The following is a 25,068-nucleotide window of genomic DNA, read 5'->3' as shown; positions in this document are numbered from 1 at the left end:
CCGAAACCGGAAGTCGGATAAAAATAAAGTTCTATAGCGACCTATGGGACCATCAAAAGACCTTTCGTTTGAATCTAAGTTTGTGAAAATCGGTCACGCCATCTCTGAGAAAAATGAGTGACATTTTTTTTTCATTTTTATGGTGCATATTGCTCTGTAATTCCGGAACCGGAGGTCGGATCGGGATAAAATTCAATAGAGGTTTTTGAGATCATCACACATTTCATTTCAATCTGAGTTTTTGAAAAGCGGGTAAGTTATCTCTGAGAAAATCGAGTGACATTATTTGTTAAATATACACAGACATTTTGTGATCTCGACGAACTGAGTCGAATAGTACATGACACGCGGTTTAATAGTTTTCACAGTGGTTTCCTAACCTTTCTATATGAGAGAAAAGAAAATATAAATAAAATAAAGCTACTTGTTCTTCAAAAAAGTAGTACCTAGTGAAAGTCAGATTTTTGTTATTCTAATAACAAAACAAACTTATTTTGTCTTGATCCTACTGCTCTTGAACGTTTTTGAAATATTTGATTTTTTTTCGAAATTTTGTTCAAAAATTACATTATGATGAGAAACCTTACTCTCATTGATTTCACAGCATTTTACTAATTTTTCTCGATTCTAATTTCATTCTTTTTATGCTCGGATATAAAAAGTATCACCTGGTCGCCTTTTGAGGTTTATTTAAACATTTTGCTTGTGCAAATTTTAATTTCATTGAGCAAAACTCACAAAAGATGCAATATACTCTTCAAATCTGTAAAAAATATTTGTTCTTAACGAACGTCGAAAATAATTCGGAGCAAACGTAGTGAACAAAATGCGTCAAATATTAGTCGTGCCATAGCAAAATGTGTCACGACGGGATACCAGTCAACTATCAGCAAGTTGTTTCGACAGTTTCGATTAAAGCTCAACGGAAGTGAGTGTTCGAAAGCGATTTATCTGGAAACGGAAAAAGCACATCCAGCATAGATAAATCGTCGGAGCTTTTGGGTGGGATAGAAGTATGTTTCTTAAAAAGCTACCCCAGTTTAGTGGTTTAGACTGTTGAACGAATGTTTCAAAGTCGATATTCTGTTTCTAACAGCATAAATACGATCAAGTAGGATTGACAGAAAAAGTAACCTGGTCTTTGTATTTAAGGAAATTGCGTATGTAAAAATAGTTATTGTGGTCATAAAGAAAACATCTGTAAGCTACGTGTTTCTGCTGTAAGTGATAGTGTATAATTTTATTATACAGCAAGTAATGAATTTATAGTCCTTGTTGAAATTTCAGTTCTTTCTTGCCCTCAAGCTTTTTTCTGCTTCATATGTAGTGCCCCTATTTAAGATTAGTGTTCTGATTGTGCATATTTCGTGTCGCATAAACTTTTCCTCCGCTAACGCATCCAACTATTCAAAAACAACTGACAGCATTGAAGTAACACTTCCAATAACGGCCCTTTTTCGTTTTGTCTTCAGTGCCCCTCGTTTGAATGTCCATCTGCAATAGAATAAAGTGAACGATAATAAACCGGAGCTCTCGAATAGGTCGGTCTCAGAATCACACCAATATAAATCGTTTTTTACCATTTCGTCCAGCAGTTCCTTGCGACCCTCGAGCTCCTCCAGCTCATCGGGTATTGCATTTTCCACTTCGGAGTCTTCGGCCTCTGCCTCTAGAAATAATCAACATTTTAATTTACAGTAACTTCCCTAGAATCGATCGTGAAAGGAGTGAGGGGAGAAAAATTTACCGGCATAGTAGGACTTCATCAGTTGCTCCGTTTTGCCCGGCAATAAGGGCGGTGTGAGGGGCGGTGACTGGTGCTGTTTGACCATCCCGGTTGTGACCGGGCGGCCTCCATACTTGGCATCCCGGTACACCTTGTTGATGGGCCTTCCGGAACCGTCTTGCCCTTCGCCCTTTTCCAATGCGTGATGCAAGGCGACCATCAGGCGGTCAAGCAACATTGCAGCCCTTTTGGGTACTATCATCTGTGAAGTAAAGTATAGAATTATCTTTTGTTTGATTTGGTGAAGAATTTATTCAAATAATTTGAAGAAAAGAAATCGATCGCGCGGTCTTCTTTCATAAAAATCTTATCCCTTAATCGCTTCCGTTCCGGCAAGGGTGCGAGTAACTTCATGGGATATCGAGTAATCTTTTGTCATATGCTCACATTCAAGGAGAAAATGAGCCTCCTCTGCTACCCCTAATTAAGGATTATTCACACATACCCGGTCCGGTTCAGTACCGGCACGATACTGTGCACGGATACTGATATTATTTCATTCGTTTTCTATGCGCGCATTCACACCTATCCGGTACAGTGCCGTTTCAGTGCAGCTCGCCGTCAGTGTAGCGTCCGTCCGACAAACTCAAATTCGTCGTCACCTTTTATTTTTTATTTTCACTGAAGTCGTTATGTCACTGCATTTGCTGTGTCGAAACGGAAACGGAACGGAAGGGTTCCGACAAAAAAATAACACTGAGGGCGCACTGAAGACACTTTCACTGAACCGTCACGGAACTGAAATGTGTGAATAGTCCTTTAAGGGCTGCACAAAACAATGTTTCATCCGGAGTGGACAGCTGAAGCAGAAAAAAAAACAGTAGCCTGATGCACCCCCATTCAACATAACTCAAAATTGAGTGACACACCACTCAAATTCACAAAAAGTGCACGTACTCTAAACTTGAGTTACCACCTACTCATTTTTGAGTTAAGAGAGGAAGCTTTCAAAATTTGAGTATTTTTTAATCAAAATATGGAAAAAATATTTTTTTCCCAAATTGAGTGAGTTTAACTCAAAACTTGAGTTCCATGAGTTATGTTCAAAGAGCGTGTAAGAATATTAGAACAACCCAACGGGTAGATACCAAAAAAAGCCGTTTTACTAGCATCTGATAGCATTAGATGGTAAAATTCTTCCAGTTCAAACGAAATTCTTCAGCGCTCGCGCAATGGAAATTGACAAGGAGTCAGCGCAAGGGGCAAATGACTCTAAACTCTAGACAATCTCATGCTAATAAACTCATTTCATTTCAAAATAATCTTCTCTAATCTCATTTAATCCCAACTATTCTAGATAAGTTTGGGTAATTTTAAGGTAATCCAACCTAGTTTTGCCTAATTTTGTTTGAAGAGCTCGCAAACAGAGATGCCATTTATACAGATTTATCTGTATTATACAGATTTTTACATGCTCTTACAGAACAGACATCCAAGCTAGAACAAACTTTTCCAAAATTTTATTTGATTAGAGAATACAGATAAATACAGATTTTTTATACAAAGCAATACAGATTTTCTATGAAAATATCTGGCATCTCTGCTCGTAAAAAAAGTATATGACAAGTAAACAAAGAGTTGACCTGATCGGAGTAAACAAAGAGTTGACCTGATACGGATCCGTAGACAAAATCTACGGAAATTGGATTTTTTCTACGGAAATCTACGGAAATTACAATTTATCAACGGAGAACTACGGAAACTAGTTTTGTCTGGAGAGCAAAAAAAAAACTTCACTGTGAGAGCTTCCGAGAAAAATGCCAATCTACGGAAATGACACTACTACTATCTGGCATCGCTGGCAGCAGACCCTGTCAGCTTGGGGCGAAATCTATCCTCAGTTCAGCAACGCCATCGTACGGTATCACATTCAATATATCATGTCAATTGTACAGGTTCACAAAATTCATATTGCCATTGTGACAGAAACTTTTCTTAAACCAAATGTAAAATTGAAAAGCAATCCACATTATGTGGTTCATCGATTTGACAGGTTTACTGGAATGGGTGGTGGAGTTGCCATTTTTGTCCAACGGCAAATTAAACATCGAATTTTACCTTCTTTCAATACTAAAGTTATCGAAAGCTTGGGAATCGAAGTTGAAACCATTCATGGAATTTATTTCATCGCTGGAGCATATTTGCCATTCCAATGTACCGTCGAACAATTAAATTTCTTTAAAGGCGATTTGCAAAAACTTACAAGATATCGATCGAAATTTTTCGTAATAGGGGACTTAAATGCTAAGCATGTCCAGTGGAATTGTAGGCAAAATAACAGTAATGGTAAAATACTTCATAATCAACTCTCAGCTGGTTACTTCACAGTTCTTCATCCCAGTAATCCTACTTGTTTCTCCTCCGTGAAAAACCCGTCTACAATTGATCTGGTTCTAACAGATCAAAGTCACATTTGTAGTGAACCGATTACACATGCTGACTTTGACTCAGATCATCTTCCTGTAACATTCAGACTTTCCAACGAAGCTATAATTAATCCAATTAATTCTATATTCAACTATCATAGAGCTAATTGGTTGGATTACAGATCTCACATTGAAAATTATGTGGATCATGAAACTATTGTAGAAAATTCTGCGGACATCGACACAGCAATTGATAATTTGAATCATTATATTATCGAAGCCAGAAATCTTTCAGTTCCCAAAGCTCAAACTAAATTAAATTCTCCTATCATCGATGACAATCTTCAACTGCTCATTCGGTTGAAGAATGTTCGTCGACGACAATATCAACGTTCTCGTGATCCTGCTATGAAAAACATAGTTAAGGATTTACAAAAAGAAATTAAACATAGATTTACTCTTTTGCGAAATGAAAATTTCGCTAAAGAAGTTGAACAAATTAAACCATATTCTAAACCTTTCTGGAAACTTTCTAAGGTTCTTAAGAAACCTCAGAAACCAATTCCTGCTCTCAAGGAAGGAAATCAAATACTTCTTACAAATGGTGAAAAGGCTCAAAAACTAGCTCAGCAATTCGAGAGTGTCCACAATTTTAATTTGAACGTTGTGAGTCCTATTGAAAATGAAGTCTCACTGAAATATGATCATATTTCAACCCAAGTGTTATCACACGATGACATTATTGAGACGAATTTTGATGAAATTAAATCAATTATTAGGAAACTCAAAAACATGAAGGCTCCTGGTAATGATGGAATTTTTAATATTCTTATTAAAAATCTTCCCGATGTTGCCTTGAGACTCCTGGTTAAAGTTTTCAACAAGTGATTTTCATTAGCTTACTTCCCAAAAAGATGGAAAAACGCTAAAGTAATTCCTATCCTAAAACCTGATAAAAACCCAGCAGAAACATCAAGTTATCGCCCAATTAGCTTACTTTCTTCTATCAGTAAACTTTTTGAAAAAATTATCTTGTTGAGAATGATGACTCATATAAATGAGAATTCAATTTTTTTACCAGAGCAGTTTGGATTTCGCCATGAACATTCAACTACTCATCAACTTGTCAGAGTAACGAACATGATAAAAGCAAATAAATCTTCTGGGTTATCCACTGGAGTTGCTCTTCTAGACATAGAAAAAGCATTCGACAGTGTTTGGCACAAAGGTTTAATAGCAAAAATGTCCGATTTCCAGTTTCCTATTTATTTGATCAAAATGATTCAAAATTATTTAACTGATCGTACTCTTCAGGTTAGCTATCAGAATTGTAAATCTGAATTGCTACCCGTACGAGCCGGTGTTCCGCAGGGTTCGAGTGTAGCTCCAATCTTGTATAATATTTTCACTTCTGATCTTCCAAATCTACCCGTTGGTTGTCAGAAATCGCTATTCTGTGACGACACAAGTCTGTTAGCCACAGGTAGAAATCTAAGAGTGATCTGCAGTCGCCTACAAAGAAGTTTAAATATTTTCAGTGATTATCTGTCAAAATGGAAAATTAAACCAAATGCAGCAAAAACGCAATTAATTATCTTTCCTCACAAGCCAAGAGCTTCTTTTCTTAAACCAAACAATAATCACATTCTCAAATTGAATGGCTTGGAATTGATATGGTCTGATCAAGCTAAATACTTAGGTTTAACGTATGACAAAAAACTCACTTTCAAGGATCACATTGAAGGAATCCAGGCAAAGTGTAATAAATATATTAAATGTTTATATCCTCTTATAAACAGAAATTCTAAGCTCTGTCTAAAAAACAAATTGTTAATTTATAAACAAATTTTCAGACCAGCCATGCTTTATGCGGTACCAATTTGGTCAAGCTGTTGTTCCACCAGGAAGAGAACGCTTCAAAGGATTCAGAATAAAATTCTGAAAATGATTCTGAAGCGTCCTCCCTGGTTTAGTACAAATGAGTTACACAGACTCACAAATATAGAACCATTAGATGTAATGTCAAATAATATTATAAGCAAATTCCGACAAAAATCGATGCAATCTTCAATTGAATCGATTCGCTCTCTGTATTAGTTAGTAAGTTAGTATATAAGTTCCTTTTCCCCATTACACAATACAAGTAGGTTTAGAATTTTCCCTACACAAAAATCTCAGAATTGCGGAAGCAAATGATGTCTTCATGGTAATAACCAAATCATATATATATAACAGGGCTGAAAAGTCACCACTTGTGGCTGAACACCCAATTTAAATCTTAATAATTTAATTTAATTTTAACTCATATTCCAATAAATAGTTATGTAAAAAAAAAAAAAAAAAAATGTCAATTGTACAGGTGCGCAGTGCGGCTAATTTGGCACGCACGAATTTTATATATCCTTCCTCTACTTCTATGTACGAGATTCGATGAGGGACCATGCTCACAAAAAAAGATTTTGCAACGATTTGTTCGGGAAATGTGAGAGCTGGATATCTTGGTAATAGTCTTTGCCTGCGTTGAGCAGTGGCAAAAAAAAAGAAAAAACAGAAAAGGAACAAATACTACGTTGACAGCTTCTTGTGTCAAAATAATGCCTTTCCAGATCTCGGCTAAACTTTTCTAATCCCATTCTAATCCAGCAAGATCCCTGCCAAATTCTTTTACTCCCGGTAAAACTTGTTTGAGTTCAGACAAAGTTTAGAGTGATTTACCCCTTGAGTCAGCGCGTTTCTTTCATTATCCCCACATTTGCTAGATGTCCTTGATTGCACCACCTCTTCGTCGAAGTCGCCTTTTAGAAATTGCCCTATTTTTTCCATTGGTCTGAATTTCGGGAGAAGCAATTTTAAGGATTCATTAGATTGCGAACAAGCAATATTCAAGTTGTATAAATATTAAAAATAGGTATAAAATTCGCTCAAACTTGGAAAATTTCTCCGAGACCCGGAGGACCGAGTGTCAAATACCAATCGATTCAACTCGACAAACTGACCAAATGTCTATGTAAATGTGTGTCTGTATGTGTGTACAAAACAAAAAAGAGACATAGATCTCAGAGATGGCTGGGCCGATTTTTGTAAGACTAATTGTAAATGAAAGAGCTTTTTGTCAGCTATTGTTGTCGTTGCTGGACCCGTTGTTTATTTTTTAAGTTATAAAAAGTTATATCTTTCTCATTCGACCTCAAAAACCAAGCTGATTCCATAATTTAGATACCTCGTTGTGATATCTTTCAAACAAGCTATAGTTTGTTGAAATCCGTTCAGTTTTAACGGAGATATTGACAGTTTTGTGAAAGTGACTTTTCCTCTCTATTCCAATAAAAGGAAATGATAAAGTGATGTTTGGAAGCAAACTGAAAAAGGATTTTTAATAAACCAAACCGCAACCAAAAACCGCTGCCATTTCGCAATGGTTCAGAATCTGTCAATTTTTATGGCTGCGTCCTGTTGTTTACACTCTTCTCTAACCACTTGTGCAGTTGTTTATTCGTTTTCATTAGTTTGTTTCGAAATGCGTGGACTTTCAGCGGAACAACGTCGAAAAAATGTGTACAAATGGTGCACAGAACGCGGACTGTCACTGAGAAAGATAGCGAAAATGGAAGGAGTAAGTGAAAAAGCCGTGCGAAATGCAATCAGGAAGTTCGGTGAGGATAACACCTTTGAGGATAAACCGAAAAACGGTCGAAAAAAAGTTTCTGCTAACCCTCAGTTGGATAAACGTAAAAGTGGGCACTTCGAAGTCACATGTTCTTCGTTCTAAAGAACGTTTGAATCTCCGAACCTATAAGAAGCAGAAACAACCAAAACGTAGTCCGAAACAAGAAGCATCGATCAGGCCGAGGGTTCGAAAGCTGTACAATATGATTCTTGCTGAAAATTTGAACTGCATAATCATGGACGACGAAACCTACGTGAACTCGATTACAAATCCTTGCCGGGACCACAATATTATACGGTGCGAGAAGGGCAAGTGTTAAACCAGTCCGAAACATCGATTTAAGTCGAAAAATTTGGTAAGAAAGCTATGGTCTGGCAAGCAAATTTGTAGCTGCGGGAAAATTTCGAAACCCTTCATCACCATTGCTTCAATGAAAAGCGAAATATACATCAAGGAATGTTTACTAAAACGACTTCTACCCATGATTCGAAGCCACAAGGATCCTGTTGTTTTCTGGCTAGATCTTGCTTCTTGCCACTACTCGAAATCAACGGTAGAATGGTATATTACCAAAAATGTCACTTTCGTCCCAAAAGACATGAATCCACCAAATTGCCCACAACTTCGACCAATTGAGGAATTTTGGGCATTAACGAAGGCATATCTTAGGAAACATGTCTCGGCAGTCGAAACAATTCAACAGTTCGAAACAGATTGGAAAAAAGTGTCAAAACTTGTCGCCAAGAAGTCTGTACGGAATTTAATAAGGAACGTTCGCAAGAAGGTGCGCCAGCTAGTCTACAATGGCTAAGTAACAAATGTTGAGAACAATATTCTGTTGTTGTTGTCTAATATTATCAGTATATCGAATAAAATTTGAATATCTAACACTCGTGAATTATGTACAGCGAAATCAAAATGCGTCCATACTTTCTGGAACAGTCTCTACGCCATTGAAAAACTGTGTACGGCATTTAAAAGACTGTAAATATCCTTTTCCATGACATTGTTATGCAATCACTGAGAAAACCAACGTTAGAATCAATCGTCATATGCCATTCGAATCAGTGTTTCAAGAATACCAAATGTCAGTTTGTATGTGTGTGTGTATTTGTGCATGCAAAATGAAGTCACTTTTCTCGAACGGACGAAGCTGGACAAATTTTCCAAAACTTGAAATGAAAGATATCTTGGTCCTATAACCTGCTCCTGTCAAATTTCACCTGCATAAAACGTCTCCATTTTGTCAAAGACTGCTTAACCAAATAAATTCAAATCCAAATCCCATCTACAAACTTATGGCGTTTTCGTTTTTAATTTGCACTACACCGGTGCAGTGCTACACTGAGGCATGAATAAACGAACAAAAATGACGAAAACATAAACAGTAACCATTGACTACAATAAACGTGGAATCGCACAGAGCTACACCAAACTTTTGATGAGTGCTACACCAGTGGTATCGGTGCTGAAAAAGTGTAGCACTGGTGTAGTGCAATTGGTAAAAACGAACGGTTTAGGTGCAACTTTCGCTACACCGGTGTAGTGCAATTTAAAAACGAAAACGACATTAGATTCGTATAATAAGAAAATACTGAATGATATGCGTAACGAAATTAAAATAATGACACTCATTATTCACGTGCATCTAGTATTCAAATGAAAGATCTTAAAATCCCATAAAGCTTCTTGTTTTTCAATCAGATCCGACTTCCGGTTCCGGAAATACAGAGTGATTGATTAGTGGGAAAAGGTCCATTTCACATAAATTAATCGAGTTTGCAGATTTTGATAGTCGATGATCAAATAAACTTATTTCTGTTTTAACGGTATTCCGTTTTCGATCCTGAAGGTTATCCAAAAATTTAACTTAGTACTACGATTTCTCAAAGATGGCCATAACGGGTAATTAAAAATTTCGAACCAAATGAAATGGTTAACAATTCCTTAGGTAAATTTAACTGACCTCGGCTTCGAAAGTATCGTGAATAGAGGAGCTGAATCGTTTTTTCGAAGAAGGCAAATCGAAATTCATGAACAAAAATTCAAATTAGAAGACATAAAATCGGTGAATTTAACAGATTACGACTTCCGATTAAAGGGTTACAGGGTAATTCAAAACGTTCTGGAAGATGACGATACGCAAAAAATTTCCCAAGTTGAGCTCAATTTTTTTCGTCATAATAATTCATCGCCATATGAACCGTTTTGTCGTGAATACAACTTACTTTACTATGGGGTGCCTTTTCAAAATTTACCCTCTGAGAGAGTGATAAGTTTTTGATCGTGAATATCTCCTGTTGTATCTAACGAATCAACATAATTCTTGCTACATGCCATCGGAAATATGATCACAATTTTATTTTAAAATTTTCAGTTGTGTGACATAATATCAAATAATTCAAAATTAAACTTTTCTGAAATATTTGGTATAAACGAGTATCAAAGAGGATAATTCATAAGGCGCGTTTGCTTTCTCCTATTTTTAAAGCTCATAGCTCAGTGATCTGTGAAAAGATTCATATAATCTAACTACCAATAGAATCGAAAATTTTTCAACTTAAGCGTGTATAGAAGAAGCATTGAAGTATTTCAATAGTACAGTATTGAAAAACCTGTCTCATTTGACCCATGTCAACACCAGCCAATCAGAACGCGTTTTGAGGAAGAGAACTAAATATCTGCTGCTGTACAACAAATCGTTCGAGAAAATGTTCCGAACAGTGTTTAATATCGTAGTTAGTTGCACAATTTGGTCCTTCTGAAAGGCAGGAATGAATCCCGTACAGCACCCTGATAGTTTCTTTCAATGAAATTCAAATCCGAAATGATATAATCGACATTAAAATTCTATATGCTGTTATTTTTATAGCCGTTAGGACCGCCCATTAGTGAAAAAGCTACAAACGAAATCACGTAAAAGAAAGCTCCTAACAAAAATTGAATCAGTTTGGTTCAGAGGTTTTTCAATAGTGTACTATTGAAATACTTCAATGCTTTTGCTATACACGTTTAAGTTGAAAAATTTCGATTCTATTGGTAGTTAGATTATATAAATCCTTTCACAGATCACTGAGCTATGAGCTTTCAAAATACGAGAAAGGCAAACGCGCCTTATGAATTATCCTGTTTGATACTCGTTTATACCAAACATTTCAGAAAAGTTTAATTTTGAATTATTTGAGACTATGTCACGAAACTGAAAATTTTATCATAAAATTGTGATCATATTTTCGATGGCATGTCGCAAGAATTATGTTGATTCGTTAGATACAACGAGCGATATTCACGATCAAAAACTTATCACTCTCTCAGAGGGTAAATTTTGAAAAGGCACCCCATAGTAAAGTAAGTCGTATTCACGACAAAAAAACAACGGTGGAGAGCATTACACAAAATCAGCCGTTCTAATGGCTCAAAAGTTTTCTAAAGAATTATTAGGATTTCTTGCTCGCAAACCGAAGGGAAATATCCTCAGTTTAGTGCAAATCTAGAACTGTTTGATTTGATTTTTGCACTTTTCGCTGTGTGAAATTCACAGTAATCTAGATCAAGTGAAGCCTTCTTTGTTTTTGCGAAAAATGTGGAAAAGGGGAATGCTTGCATAATTCATACAATTGATCAACTAATTCTGGCCGATGCAGGTTTGGTCATTTAGGGGTTAGCCAAATTTTGAACTGCTCTGCACTGATAAGTCAAAGACGAAACGTAAAAATAATAAAAACGGTTATGTGCCCTAGCACAAAATTTGGCTAACCCCTAAATGAGAAAAAAATTTGCAAGTCTCTGTAAATTCCAATCAATTGATGCTGAGTGGCATTTTTGCAACTTCTCATGGTAAAGGACCATGTGATGCACTCGGGGATAATTTAAAGCGAATGGCAGGACGTGAAAGCTTGGCTAAACAACATGAACACCCAATCACAACTGCAAAACAATTATTCTTTCGTTCCGATTTCAGAAACCACAATCGTCACAAGACTGTATTCGAATGACGATGCACGATTATAACACGATGGTGTTATAATTGAATATCCAAGTATCTCAAGAACAGCTACTTTTAGAAGAAAGGATATCATGAACAAATTTATTGCCTTTAACCTGTAGATTAATATTCTACTGTTTAAATGATTATCTTTCAACGAGAACTTGAAATTTCGAATATATCTGTAAATTGTTTTAGCTGAAACTTCTTCATTTTTCAAAAGGTACGGATGGTATAGCCATCAATCTGTAGGTTTTAATAAGAGCTTGAAAATAAAAATTATCAAAAAAAATCGAAACCCTGATTTATTTTTAATTTAATTTATTTGATATATTTTGAAATTATTGCCGAAAATAATCACTTTTTTTTCAGTGTATATTTTTTTAGAGTGCCCTACTGATTCCCTACAACTTCTTCCTGTACGCCATATATGTACGATGAACGATTTCCGAATTACAACTAGACTCGTAAACTGTTTTAGCTGTAATTTCTTCATTTTTCATAAGGCACGGATGTGATAGCCATCAATCTGTGGTTTTAATAAGAGCTTTAAAATAAAAATTATCAAATTGTTATTAATTATTGAGAAAAAAATTAAAAATTTTTTCGGTGTATATTTTTTTAGAGCGCCTTATCGATTCCCTACAACTTCTTCTTGAACGCCATTTTTGTACAATTAACGGTTTCCGAGTTACAACGATTTGAAAAAGGAAAATTTTTGTGAAATGCAATAATACATACGCCCTTTTTTAAAATCACTCGTGATTCGGATTGACCTCTCCATCGGTTCAAAACTCATGGTTTGCCATACTGAAGCCATGTACAAAGTTTCATCCAAATCGGAGAAAGTCGAGTCTGATGATCTGCTAAGCATTTCTGGAATTGCTCTTATGTTTCGAATACGTACAAATGTAAATATGCTATTCGGACTAAACGCCGAATGTCGAAAATGTTGGTTGACATGTTGTAGAAGTTATTCGACATATCCTATAAAGACAGTGACAGCAGGATCTGGAAGGTGCTTTCTATAAATAATGTACAATAATTTGTAGTTATTATACTTACTGGTCTTCCTTTTGGACTAATTCAGTTTTTCCTAACGGTTACCGAAATATTTCGTCAGAAAATGACTGCGTAGTGCCAAGCGAAAATGTAAACCGTAAATGACAGTTGTCTTGCTAAATTTCGACAGTTAGCTTGTTCCGAAATTTCGGCAAACGCATTTGCTGATTTTGGGATGATTGTTAAATACTGGTGAGTTCAGCACAAGATTTTGCCAAATCTCGGTTGATTTTTCATTAGGTAAGCAAGTGACAGTGTCTCTTTGTTTACTTTCTCTTTTATTAATTACTAAGCGGTTTCCAAGTTTATCACTCAACTCTTTGCATAAAATGATACCCGAAACTTTCAACTTTTAAACAGAGTAGTGAAATCAAAGAAAATCTTTTTAATCACATCACAATATCCGAAAGAGAGAGTGATTAAAGAGAAACTGTCACTTGCTTGTACGCCCTAATGAAAATTCAACCGAGAAATATCGACAAAAACATGCACTTTGCAGAAAAATCAGTAAATCCACTAAACGAATCTCGGCAAACATAATATTGATTACTGAACAATCAGCAAAATTTGGTGTTGCCGATCTGTCTCGGAAACTTTACTTTACCGAGCTCGAGAATTGGTTTTAAAGTAGCGCTTCGCCGTGGTCAGGTCGAAGCGAGACAACTCAATGCTTCCTCTTGCTTTGTCGCCGAAATTTCACCCTTGTTAAATTGCAAATTTCTCCAATACTAACCCGATTCACGCAAAATCAAAAACATACGATTGTAGATAAATGATTTTACTATGCATTTGGCGAAAAATATCAGTTCGAAAGCGTTTCTTTCGCGAGATTTCGGGCGAGTTTTATCAAACATTGTGTGTTGACATTGTGAGTGTGCGAAAGAATGAGGAAATAACTCATTTATTTTTACAACTCGCACGAAATCTTTCGATAAAAACGTTTATCAGGCACAATTTATATACGAAAAACTAAATATCTAGAATCGTATGTTCTTGAAATTTCCGTTTTCTTCCTCGTTCTCTCGTAATTTTGGGTAAAGTGCGTGAAACCCCGGGATAGGCAGCGAACTTCACCTGACCACGGCGAAGCGCTACATTAAGTGTGTATATTTTCGGCGAGCAGGATTATGTTTCACGAAAGGTTTAAACCAGGGGTTCCCAAAGTGATCGATATAGACTCCTTGGGGTCGATATCCTTTCTGCGGGGGTCGACGTAAACGAAAACTGACTATGGGGGTCGATAAGGTCTAGAAATCGACCCCCTATTGCTTGATATAAGTTGTTATTTGAAATATTCATGATAAAAAAGTTGTGTTACAAGTACCAACATGTTGAAGGCAGGGTTTTCAAATTGAAGCAACGAATATGAACAAGAGTTTCACCCTTTGTGCTATTGATATATATTCGTAGGTCGGGCAAAATTCACAGCGTAACCAAAGCAAAGAGAGCTGCTTCGTACGTTCTTTAGTTCATGAACCTCTGCGTCAACTGATTACTATGCTTCATGAGGTTAGCATTTGATGAATGTTACACATATTGTAGATACCCATGAGAAACAAGTTTATAATGGGCAGTTTTTATTCAATAAAATTATAAAATTCAACAGCCGGCTATGAGACAAAACAGTTCATACAGGGTCTAACAGTTTAAAAAAATGTCGGATTAGTTATAGTAATAGTGCATTGTGCAACCTATACTTCGCTTTCAAAATCGTAACGGTGTAGCTATACTGAATTATGACTCATTCACGACTAATATATTCTTCCACACGATAGAATAATTCGGAACTAACAAGAGTCTGCGAATTGCAATAATATTGAAACTAGCACTTCAATGGAAAAATACCTGATAGTGCTTTGGGATTGGTTTTAGGCTCTTACAAATTTTCATTTTCTTTGGTATTGGCAAATTCGAGTGAATTTAATAAACGAAAACAATCCTGCTAACTCCGATGTAGCCACACAACCAACAATAGCCAGCTTTTCCAGTACTGATCAGCAAAATACCATATACAGATCCATACCGCATATCAATCATCTCACAGCAGCAATATCGCGCATATGTTTTTTGTATATTTTAGAACAGTGAGGAAAGAAGCTTTTTTATTATGTAAACAACCGTTCGTGGGCATACGATTTTTGGACGAGGAACGATAAGATAGTGAGTTAACACAAAGTTTTTAATATTTTAGTAATATCTTTTACAATCAACAAACTTCCAGTTTCCCTTGAAAAATACTATAACCAGTGGTCGAAACGTCGGGCAATATATAACAGCCGTTCTTATTTAACATACCGCTAAAGCCGAAACCATAATTAATGCAAAAAAAAGTTGAAAATAATTGTCTCTAGTTCGGAGCAAATAGGGTAAAGTGAATCTTCCAAATGGTCTTCGCGCTGGCATGAATCAAACGGAAGGCAATACAATTGACCGGCCGCAGAAATACACACGGTGTAAATTACAATAATATTGAGACTAACATTTCATTGGAAGAAAATAAAATTACCTCGGAGAACGACTCCAACAAGCTAGAATCGGGGATAAATAAATAAATAAATATACCAGGCCATTTTTTGTCATCGTCCATTTTGTTATTTTGAATAAGCCGATTTTTTAAACGTTGATTTAGAAGGCATCATCACATCTCTAGATAGCCTGAAATATATTTTTAAATTTCGTCAGGCTTTATAGAAATTTTTTCAAAATTTTCTTTGGCAGCACTGCGTACCCTGATAAAAGGTCCTGTATATATAACAGTTCGGCTGAAAAGTTCGTATCGTTTAATAGAAACACACATTTTTTTGCCAAAATTCGTTTTTATTATTCAACATAGTTGCCATCAGAGGCGATACAGCGATTATAGTGATCTTCCAACTTTTCGATACCATTTTTGTAGTACGATTTGTCCTTTGCCTCATAATAGGCCTCAGTTTCAGCGATTACCTCTTCATTGCTTCTAAATTTTTTACCAGCGAGCATTCTCTTGAGGTCTGAGAACAGGAAAAAGTCACTGGGGGCCAAATCTGGAGAATACGGTGGATGAGGGAGCAATGATAACAGCTCCAAACACTGCTCAGAATCATCAATTCGTTGTTGTTTTTGATCGATTGTGAGCTCACGCGGCACCCATTTCGCACAAAGCTTTCTCATATACAAATATTCGTGAATAATATGCCCAACACGTTCCTTTGATATCTTTAGGGTGTCAGCTATCTCGATCAACTTCACTTCACGGTCATTGAAAATCATTTTGTGGATTTTTTTTCACGTTTTCATCGGTAACAGCCTCTTTTGGACGTCCACTGCGTTCATCGTCTTCGGTGCTCATATGACCAGTACGAAATTTTGCAAACCACTTACGAATTGTTGCTTCGCCCGGTGCAGAGTCTGGATAACACTCATCAAGCCATTTTTTGGTATCGGCGGCACTTTTTTTCATCAAAAAGTAGTGTTTCATCAACACACGAAATTCCTTTTTTCCATTTTTTTTCACAGTAGCTTCACTCAAAATGCAATATCTCACAAACTAATAATCAGACAGCTGTCAAATTTATCCACGTATCTTTTGAAGGTTGGTACTAACTGAAAATGATATGGATTTAATTCTAGTGGCGCCCTCTCATAGAAACGATACGAACTTTTCAGCCGATCTGTTATATGTAATACCAAATAGCGTTTTAATCGTTAATTTATTGGCTCTAGTAGTGATCGATTATTTTAAAGACATTTTTCTTGAATGCGATGTATCCGCAATAATGGTACTCGTTGATACCAAATATTTCAGAGAAATTTTAATTTTGTGTTATTTATGGTTGTCTCATACTACTGAAAGTTTTATCATAAATTGATATTTCCGATGGCATGGAGCAAACATAATGGGATTGTGTTTAGCATAATAGGTACAACAAAAGATATTCACGATTACGGAGGTCCACCAGTCTAAATTTTTCAAAAAATCGATTTTCATGCCGTTTTTGCATCTCGAGGATTTGACAAATTATGTCATTAAGCAATTTATATTCATTAAAGCATGACAGGCCCCCTAATGTGACAGTTCAGTTGAGTTTCCAAAATTTAAACGCGTTTAGCAGGATTGAAAAAACTCTACTTAAGAGATGGGAGCAAATGAGCCAATTCAAAGGAGGAAATTGAATGTAGGTATAGAAAAAAATGAGGTTTGTCGGTTACGTTACTTCTACGATCACATCTCCGGAACCGGAAGTGTCAGCAATTCCGTCTTTGAACTTCATCCACAATCCAACAGTAGTTTTCAAACGAGCCTAAGTTGTGGTTTGACGATGCAGCCATCTCTAGAAAAATTGAGAGTTAAAAAAGTGCACTCACAGACGTTTCCTGAACTCGTCGAGCTGAGTCAAATGGTATATAACACTATGGATCTACGGGGCTCCGTTCGAAAGTCGTTACCTTTCTATAGAGAAAGGCAAAATATCAAAAAGATTATTTTGTATGAAAGGTACTTCCATTTCATTAAATTTTAACATTTCGTTCAATTTTTTGTCAAACGTGCACATTTTCTGGACTTGACAAATTTGATTGAAACGTTATATGAATAATCTCACGTGGTTTTCTCGGAGATGGCTAAACCGATTTTGACAAACTTAAATTCGAATGAAAGGTCTCCCCTACGTGGGCCCCTACGCAATTCCTGAATTTCATCCAGATACGACTTCCGGTTCCAGAGTTATAGGATAAAGTGTGTTAAATATTGTACACCGGCGAAACAAAAAATCGTTAAAGAAATATCTAAACTGGACTCAAAACTACACAAATCTATAGCCATATTTAGTAGGCAACTAAACTCTCAGGTTCCGGTGTTTGAAGAACATATAATTGTGAATCCACTTTGCTTTCTTAAAGATGACCTAAAGCGAGTAAAGCACAGTTTCATTCTGTATGAAACACTATTTAATGTACAAACAATCTTTTGGTTTCTTTGAAAATGGAAAAGAAACATTACCATAGTATTATATATGAGCAGAGATGTCTATCTCCTCTGTGTGACGAAGAGCAAGCAAAATTTCTCCCCTCGCACTGACAACTTCAACGAGAGCTCTTCTCTTTCACATTTATACACCACTGTTGTGTAAAGTGTGCACGCATCATGAGTGCGTTTGTTTATTTCCTTTTACCTCTTCCACTGAATCGCACCAAAGTGCTAGAGCATTACCTAATAAATTCTCTGAGGTGGATGCAGATACTTTCACAGAGGTGTACACGCCGGTGAGCACTCTGCTGTATGGTTTTCGTAGATGAAGCGTGGACACGCAAAATCAGCAAAATAAAACAATTTATCGTAAAATTTTCGGTTTTCCTTGCAAATTTTTCATAGCAAGGCCAGATCTACTCTCTATTAATTGAAGTTCACAGAAGTGTTCGCTCACCATCACGCGCCAGTGGTCACTTGGGTGTATTTAGACGAGAGCGCGTGTGAGCGATTCATGCGAAGAGAATGTGTTTCACTCGCGCCAGCTGCTTTAACCACAAGCACACACTCAAATGCTGTCTATTCGACACTGAGAAGAAGTGCGCTTTCCTCTTTGTGCGGTGCTTCGTTTTTTTCATCCTCGGTGTGGCAAAAATCTGACTCAAGCGTGTATCACTCTGGTGAAATGCCACATCTGTATATGAGAAAGGTATCATTACACCACTAGGTGGATGAAAACAGGTTTTATAATTGCAGATTTACTGCGAGATTTATGATGGCAGACATTAAAAAATGTAGACAATACTGTTTGGACTACTTAAAGTTTGGCTTCATTCCATCTCTAGCAAATGAACAGTTGCTGATGTGTCTAATATGTGAAAAGGCTCAGTAGTTCAGTAACGATATTATGAAGTCTTCAAAATTGGAGGATCACTTGTCAAGAGTGCATGCTGACAAAAAAAGCCTTTGCCTTTCTTTCAAGCCCTTAAAGAAAAAAATGAAAAACGGCCATCCATAAGATCGACGTTTGCATCATCATCTATGTATAGTTTCAGGAAAATCTTTACTCGGCTTCTTCTGCACACCGAAGTTCGGTGGTTATCGAGATGCTCCTGCTTAACAAGATTTACAGCTATTTTTGAATCAATATTGGAGTTTCTACAAGAAAGAGATTCGAGTTTAAAAGAAAATCTGAATAATTGCGAAGTAAAGGGTGATTTTTTAAGAGCTTGAGAACTTTTTTAAACAATAAAACGCATAAAATTTGCAAAATCTCATCGGTTCTTTATTTTAAACGTTAGATTGGTACATGACATTTACTTTTTGAAGATAATTTCATTTAAATGTTGACCGCGGCTGCGTCTTAGGTGGTCCATTCGGAAAATCCGCTTTTTTATCGACAAATTTTGTTCAGCGATGAGGCTCATTTCTGGTTGAATGGCTACGTAAATAAGCAAAATTGCCGCATTTGGAGTGAAGAGCAACCAGAAGCCGTTCAAGAACTGCCCATGCATCCCGAAAAATGCACTGTTTGGTGTGGTTTGTACGCTGGTGGAATCATTGGACCGTATTTTTTCAAAGATGCTGTTGGACGCAACGTTACAGTGAATGGCGATCGCTATCGTTCGATGCTAACAAACTTTTTGTTGCCAAAAATGGAAGAACTGAACTTGGTTGACATGTGGTTTCAACAAGATGGCGCTACATGCCACACAGCTCGCGATTCTATGGCCATTTTGAGGGAAAACTTCGGAGAACAATTAATCTCAAGAAATGGACCGGTAAGTTGGCCACCAAGATCATGCGATTTGACGCCTTTAGACTATTTTTTGTGGGGCTACGTCAAGTCTAAAGTCTACAGAAATAAGCCAGTAACTATTCCAGCTTTGGAAGACAACATTTCCAAAGAAATTCGGGCTATTCCGGCCGAAATGCTCGAAAAAGTTGCCCAAAATTGGACTTTCCGAATGGACCACCTAAGACGCAGCCGCGGTCAACATTTAAATGAAATTATCTTCAAAAAGTAAATGTCATGTACCAATCTAACGTTTAAAATAAAGAACCGATGAGATTTTGCAAATTTTATGCGTTTTATTGTTTAAAAAAGTTCTCAAGCTCTTAAAAAATCACCCTTTAGATATTCATTACCTGACTGATATCTTTGATATTTTCAACGAAATAATTTTCGACCGCAGAGTGATGATCAAATGATGATGATTTGATCAAAACCAAATCAATTATATCGGCGTTCATTGGAAAATTATTACTTTATAAACAAAATCTAGGTCGAAAGCAATAGTTACAGTTTCCGCAGTTGTCAAAATTGTCAGACAAAGAAGCTTCAAGACAACGTTATTATCATATGTCACTCAATTGGACGCATTACACGAGGATTTTACAAAGAGGTTTGAGGAATTTACATCAGAAGTTCTGGTTGCAATGCAACATTAAAACACAATAGGCTACCTGCGCAGCTCCGGAAGCGCCACCATGTGGCGTATAGCGTCTCCAGCGCGGTGCGCTGCATCGATCGCATGAAATGTCCAACAAAGTGTGATATCTTACAAAGTTTACAATGGTCTCTATTTTCTTCATTTACTCAAACGCAACTGGAATTTTGAACACTTCTGTCCGCATTATCTGCAAAAACCAGATTTGTTTGATGAGTTTCCACAAAATTGTTGTAAATATAAAAAAAATTGGTGTTGGATTCGCTCGAATTTTAAGAAAATAACCGATGCAAGGTAGGCCATCCGATTCAGCTCGACGAACTGTTGTGTGTTGTTCACAAAGAGGTCAAAGGAAAGGTGTTCTCGTCAGCTAGTACACAACTGATTGGTTCAGCGATTTGATGTTTACTTTTTAAGTTTTTTTTGTAATAGCAATAATTGGATTGCATAGTTTCAAGCCATAGATTGTAAAAATCCATTCACTTTTAACAGAGTGCTCAGTGGTCCCAACCACATCAAAATACGTTTTCTGTTTGAGTTTCAGAAGTTGATTTTGGGTCTTCATTGCATTCAGAAAAACTTTTGTTTGGAACTGTCTTCTTCTTTGAATAAAATCAAAGTTGTCATTAATCCACTTAGAAGTGAGTTATAAGTTTTAATTTGCATACATTGCGTGGTAGTGAATTCAAAACTTTTGAAGAATTACAGAACATGTTACTACAAAAAATATGCCGAACACATGAGCCCTTTAAAATGCATTGGTGTCGATATAAGGAGCATAATTGATATCCCAAGTAGCAATTCGCAACTAGTTCTGATACGACAAAGTCCAAAATATGATGAAACAAGAGCACGAATATGTTTTTTATGTTATACTGATTAAAATATGGTGACAGCAATGTTTTATCATAACATAACTAGTTACGAAATAGTTATTTAGGTTTTCAATCATAACATCTTTGTGTCATATTGAATTAAATAAAATTTATAAGCTATCGTTACTTAATCCAAACATATCTTTAATCACAACAATGCTTCTAGCTACTAGTTGAAAACAAGTTTATTTGACTTCAATGGTAGCCACCCGTAACTAATTTTGATACCACTTAGCCCAACTGTGTTGCAACAAGAGCACGAACATGTTTTTTATGTTATACTGGTTAAAACAAGGTGACAGCAGTGTTTCTTTATAACGTAAACATTAAACTAACTATCATTTGTAAGTTATCGTTACTTGATTCTAACATATCCTTAATCATAGCTATGTTTTTAGCTAGTAGTTGAAAAAAGGTTTATTTTCCGTTGTGAAACCATTATAAATACGTAAACGTATATGTGAATCGTTACTGTGAATTAATATAGCAATAACTTAGATATTATAAGATTATAACATAATTTCTTCATTGATTCAGATAGTTATCGGTAGGTTTTCCCAACGTTATGATAACGAAAATGCAAACAAAACAACCTTTGTTGGCTTGAATATGGCGAACACAATATGGAGTCTCAAGAAGTGTATGAAACGTAAAAAAAACCAAGATATTACTTTTTTCAAAACTACTTTTCGCCGAAAATAGTGAAAGGCAGAATAGTCATTTTTTTGCATAGAACATAGAATTTTTTAGCATAGAACATAAACACGTAGAAAATAATATAGGGATCGAACATCGATTGTGATAATATTATAATTCTCATGATATATGAATTTAAAATGATGAGAAATCACTGTACTTGGAATAATTTTGAGCCATCTGACCATAGGGTTATTTTGTTGTTTATTTTTTATATCTTTATAAACAGATTTTGATTGAAGGCGCATAAAAAACAGTTAAGTAAAATTGAATTCCGCTCGACAGTTTTTGGATCGTTGTGAAATTTGTACCTTGTATCAAGTTTGTGATTTAAAGTACTCTTCTGCTTTTTTATTAATGATAGAAAAGTATTCTGGATTCATTCAATGTTTATAATGTCGATGGTGACTAAGTTTCAACTAGTTTACTTGAAAACAAGTTATTTTCAAGTTATGAAAATATAAGTTATTTCAGTATGGCATTACAACGTAACGACAACTTATTTTTAGCCGACTCAACAACTAGTAGAAACTGCGCTTTTTGAGTCATGCAAGTGATTAGATGTTAGTAACAATCATGATTAGATGTTAGTAACAAATATCTGGTTGCAACCTAGTCACAAACAAGCTAGCGTAAAAAAATTGTTACGTGTGATGAGGCTCCCAAAATGTAGTTTTTCCATCATAACTTTCTTAAACACACAGACGAAAAGGGAATTGAGGGAACCACGTGGTCGATTCACAATTTTTACGCGACTCACTGTGCTCAGGCCTTAAATAAATATGAATATACACTTCTAGAAATGAGTGTCTTAAGATTCCTTACTACACGTAGCACTATAATATGCGTTAGTTGTTCCTTAGTTGTTCCCAAAACCTGTTGGGAGGTGTAAAAATGTTCTTTCATTATTTCTATCTGAAACAAATGATAACGAACGAGTCTAAAATAAAACAATTACTGGTAGATAAAAACTGACTTGTCGTTTACGTCACTTATATCATCATATCTCTGGAACTGGTAAGAATAGCCACTTGATCTTCAAACTTCACCAATAACTCAATAGTAGCTTTCAAACGAATCTAAGATTGTTTTAATTGGTTCAGCTTTCAACACACACAAACACACATACGCACACAGAGAAACATTTTCCTATCTCGTCGAGCTGGTCGTCTGATCGAGCTCGATCAAAAGTCGTCTTTTTCCCTGTAATTCTATTACCCTTTATAGAAGAAGGCAGAAACATTGGTGCAAGAGTATTCAAATGTATGTAGTGAGGATAATACACATTTTCGCGCTTTAGCGAGCTATTTGTGCGCAAAACAGTTCCTTGGAGAAACCCATTGTCATTTCGCTCTTCCTTATTTTATTCCCTTCCTCAACGATTTACTAAGGAATTTAACGGTTTGAAAGAGATTTTCAATAACCGTGCTATACTTCATCTGATTATGCAAATAATATTAATTAAAATAGTCGAGTTTAACTTGTAAAACCATGGTTAAGAATATTACAGAGTACCACGCTGACGACGCCAGCCATCACAAGGTGTCGCTTTAATCGCTATTTCGAGATATGCAGATTCGCATTTTGACAAAACGACCGTTTGAAAATCAACGAGCGCGGAGATTCAAGACTGATGCTCACTAATATCGAACCGGGTATAGCTAAATTGGTGGAAAATCACCAAATTCATCCATCACATTGAATTGGTTTAATGTTTACTTTAAGATTTTCATGATAATTTTTTAATAAAGTGGTAACAAACTTTGTATTAGTGATTATTATTGATTTTTAATTATTAAGATTATTAACCCCAGTAAAATGAAGAGTATTACTGAACTTTATGTTTAAACATACACCGAATCCATTCGAACTTGGTTTCATTCCATTTGCGATTATTGAAGTATCTTAAGATACGCCATACTGTATTTATTCTTCATATTTGTGTGAAACTTTATAGTCCGGTTTTCTTTTGCTGTTTCTGAATGGTTGGATTTTGGGTTGGTCACTTCAACGCGATACTGTACGAAGAATTCTGCATATTTTTTCCAAATCACAATTAGGGAATTTAGCTGAAGGTTGAAGTGACACAACGGTGTAGAAAACTCGGGTGAAAATATAGTTGTAATGGGTGTTTGTTCACTTTCTAAAAAGTATCCGGTTAAGCCCCAGTCTCCCCTAATGTGAAACCAAGGTGGAACTCTGGTAATTATTTGCAACGCGAAAAAAATTCATATTTTTCAATAAAAATTCATTTTACCAAAGTTTTTTTTGTGTTTCATGATAAATTGAGGTACGTGGAGCGCCCACTGAATGTTCGATATGTTTGAGATTCTAATCTGCCAGAATGTTAAAAAGACAGAATATAAATTGAGGAAACCGGAAACTTGGCATTACTTTCTTTTTAGACGAATTTGGTCTTTCTGTTTCAACAGACTTCGCAGCCGATTCATAGCGTACAGGATCATTGCATGGCTCGTACTATGCTAATACTGACACTAAGAATCCTTCCAGGTCGGGGCTCAAAACATACGACAACTGGCTTGTAAGACCAGCGCCTTATGCATTGAACCGCCAACCTGGGTTAACCGGAAGCGTCCTTCGTTTCAACATGTTTTAATCATGTATCAGGTTGGCACTAATTCAAGAGTTCTAATTCATTTCCACACTTATCCGGATCTAGCACCATAACTTAAATATTTTGTTCCAAAATGATTGTTACGACTAGTCTTCAGCATAATGACAATGGAAATGAATGATGCAATTCAAAGTTGACCGTTGCAAAACAAAAACAACACTCACTGGATAGTCATCGTACTGCACTTCCATAATCCGTGGTACTTCCAGTGATTTTTCTTTCGCCTTGCCACCTGTTGCTCTACTAAACACCAAATTGGACACCAACAGCACCATCCACAGAGTTATTTGAATTATTGCTCTCTTCATGTTTGTTTCGAAATGATTTTCCTTGCGGTAATTTACACAAACATCCAGTGCAAAACAAAAAAAACAGCCGCCTTTGCACTGCACTCCTGCCAGGCGAGATCACAATTCACCGGCGTACATTTTTAATCTGGTCCGTTCATCATTTCGAGGAGACCGCCCCAATCGATCGGAAGCAGATCAGTACCGAATGATAGTGAAATCCTTTTTTAATTATTTTTGCGCACTTTGGAATGTTTTCACAATTGTTCCCACTAGAAGAGAAGCTTTGAGTCAACTTTCGTTCGACCACGTGG

At 36.1% G+C, this 25,068-nt stretch overlaps 1 protein-coding gene across 2 annotated transcripts; it reads right to left on the bottom strand.

Annotated features, from left to right (window-relative positions):
- Nucleotides 1-1,214: 1,214 nt before the first annotated feature.
- On the bottom strand, nucleotides 1,215-25,068 carry LOC131430415 (uncharacterized). 2 transcript variants are annotated; one of them, XM_058595401.1, is made up of 4 exons: nucleotides 24,632-25,068; nucleotides 1,748-1,988; nucleotides 1,561-1,669; nucleotides 1,215-1,494 (listed from the first exon to the last, which is right to left on the bottom strand). In XM_058595401.1, coding segments are annotated over exons 1-4 (495 nt in total). In that variant the 5' UTR covers nucleotides 24,776-25,068; the 3' UTR covers nucleotides 1,215-1,493. The 2 variants fall into 2 exon arrangements, with proteins under 2 accessions (XP_058451384.1, XP_058451383.1); XM_058595400.1 differs by having other exon boundaries at nucleotides 1,581-1,669.

Source organism: Malaya genurostris, chromosome 2 (genome assembly GCF_030247185.1).
Source record: "Malaya genurostris strain Urasoe2022 chromosome 2, Malgen_1.1, whole genome shotgun sequence".
In the NCBI taxonomy this organism is placed as follows: domain Eukaryota; kingdom Metazoa; phylum Arthropoda; class Insecta; order Diptera; family Culicidae; genus Malaya; species Malaya genurostris.
The sequence above is the reverse complement of the archived record's forward strand: the minus strand, read 5'-3'. Positions and strand labels throughout refer to the sequence as shown.

Excerpts from the sequence above, each read along its gene's own strand:
- LOC131430415 (XM_058595400.1), bottom strand. The coding sequence starts at position 24,775 with ATGAAGAGAGCAATAATTCAAATAACTCTGTGGATGGTGCTGTTGGTG. Across the intron at positions 1,989-24,631 it reads TGCAGTACGATGACTATCCA|ATGATAGTACCCAAAAGGGC; the intron begins GTGAGTGTTGTT and ends TTTACTTCACAG. Across the intron at positions 1,670-1,747 it reads GATGAAGTCCTACTATGCCG|AGGCAGAGGCCGAAGACTCC; the intron begins GTAAATTTTTCT and ends GATTATTTCTAG.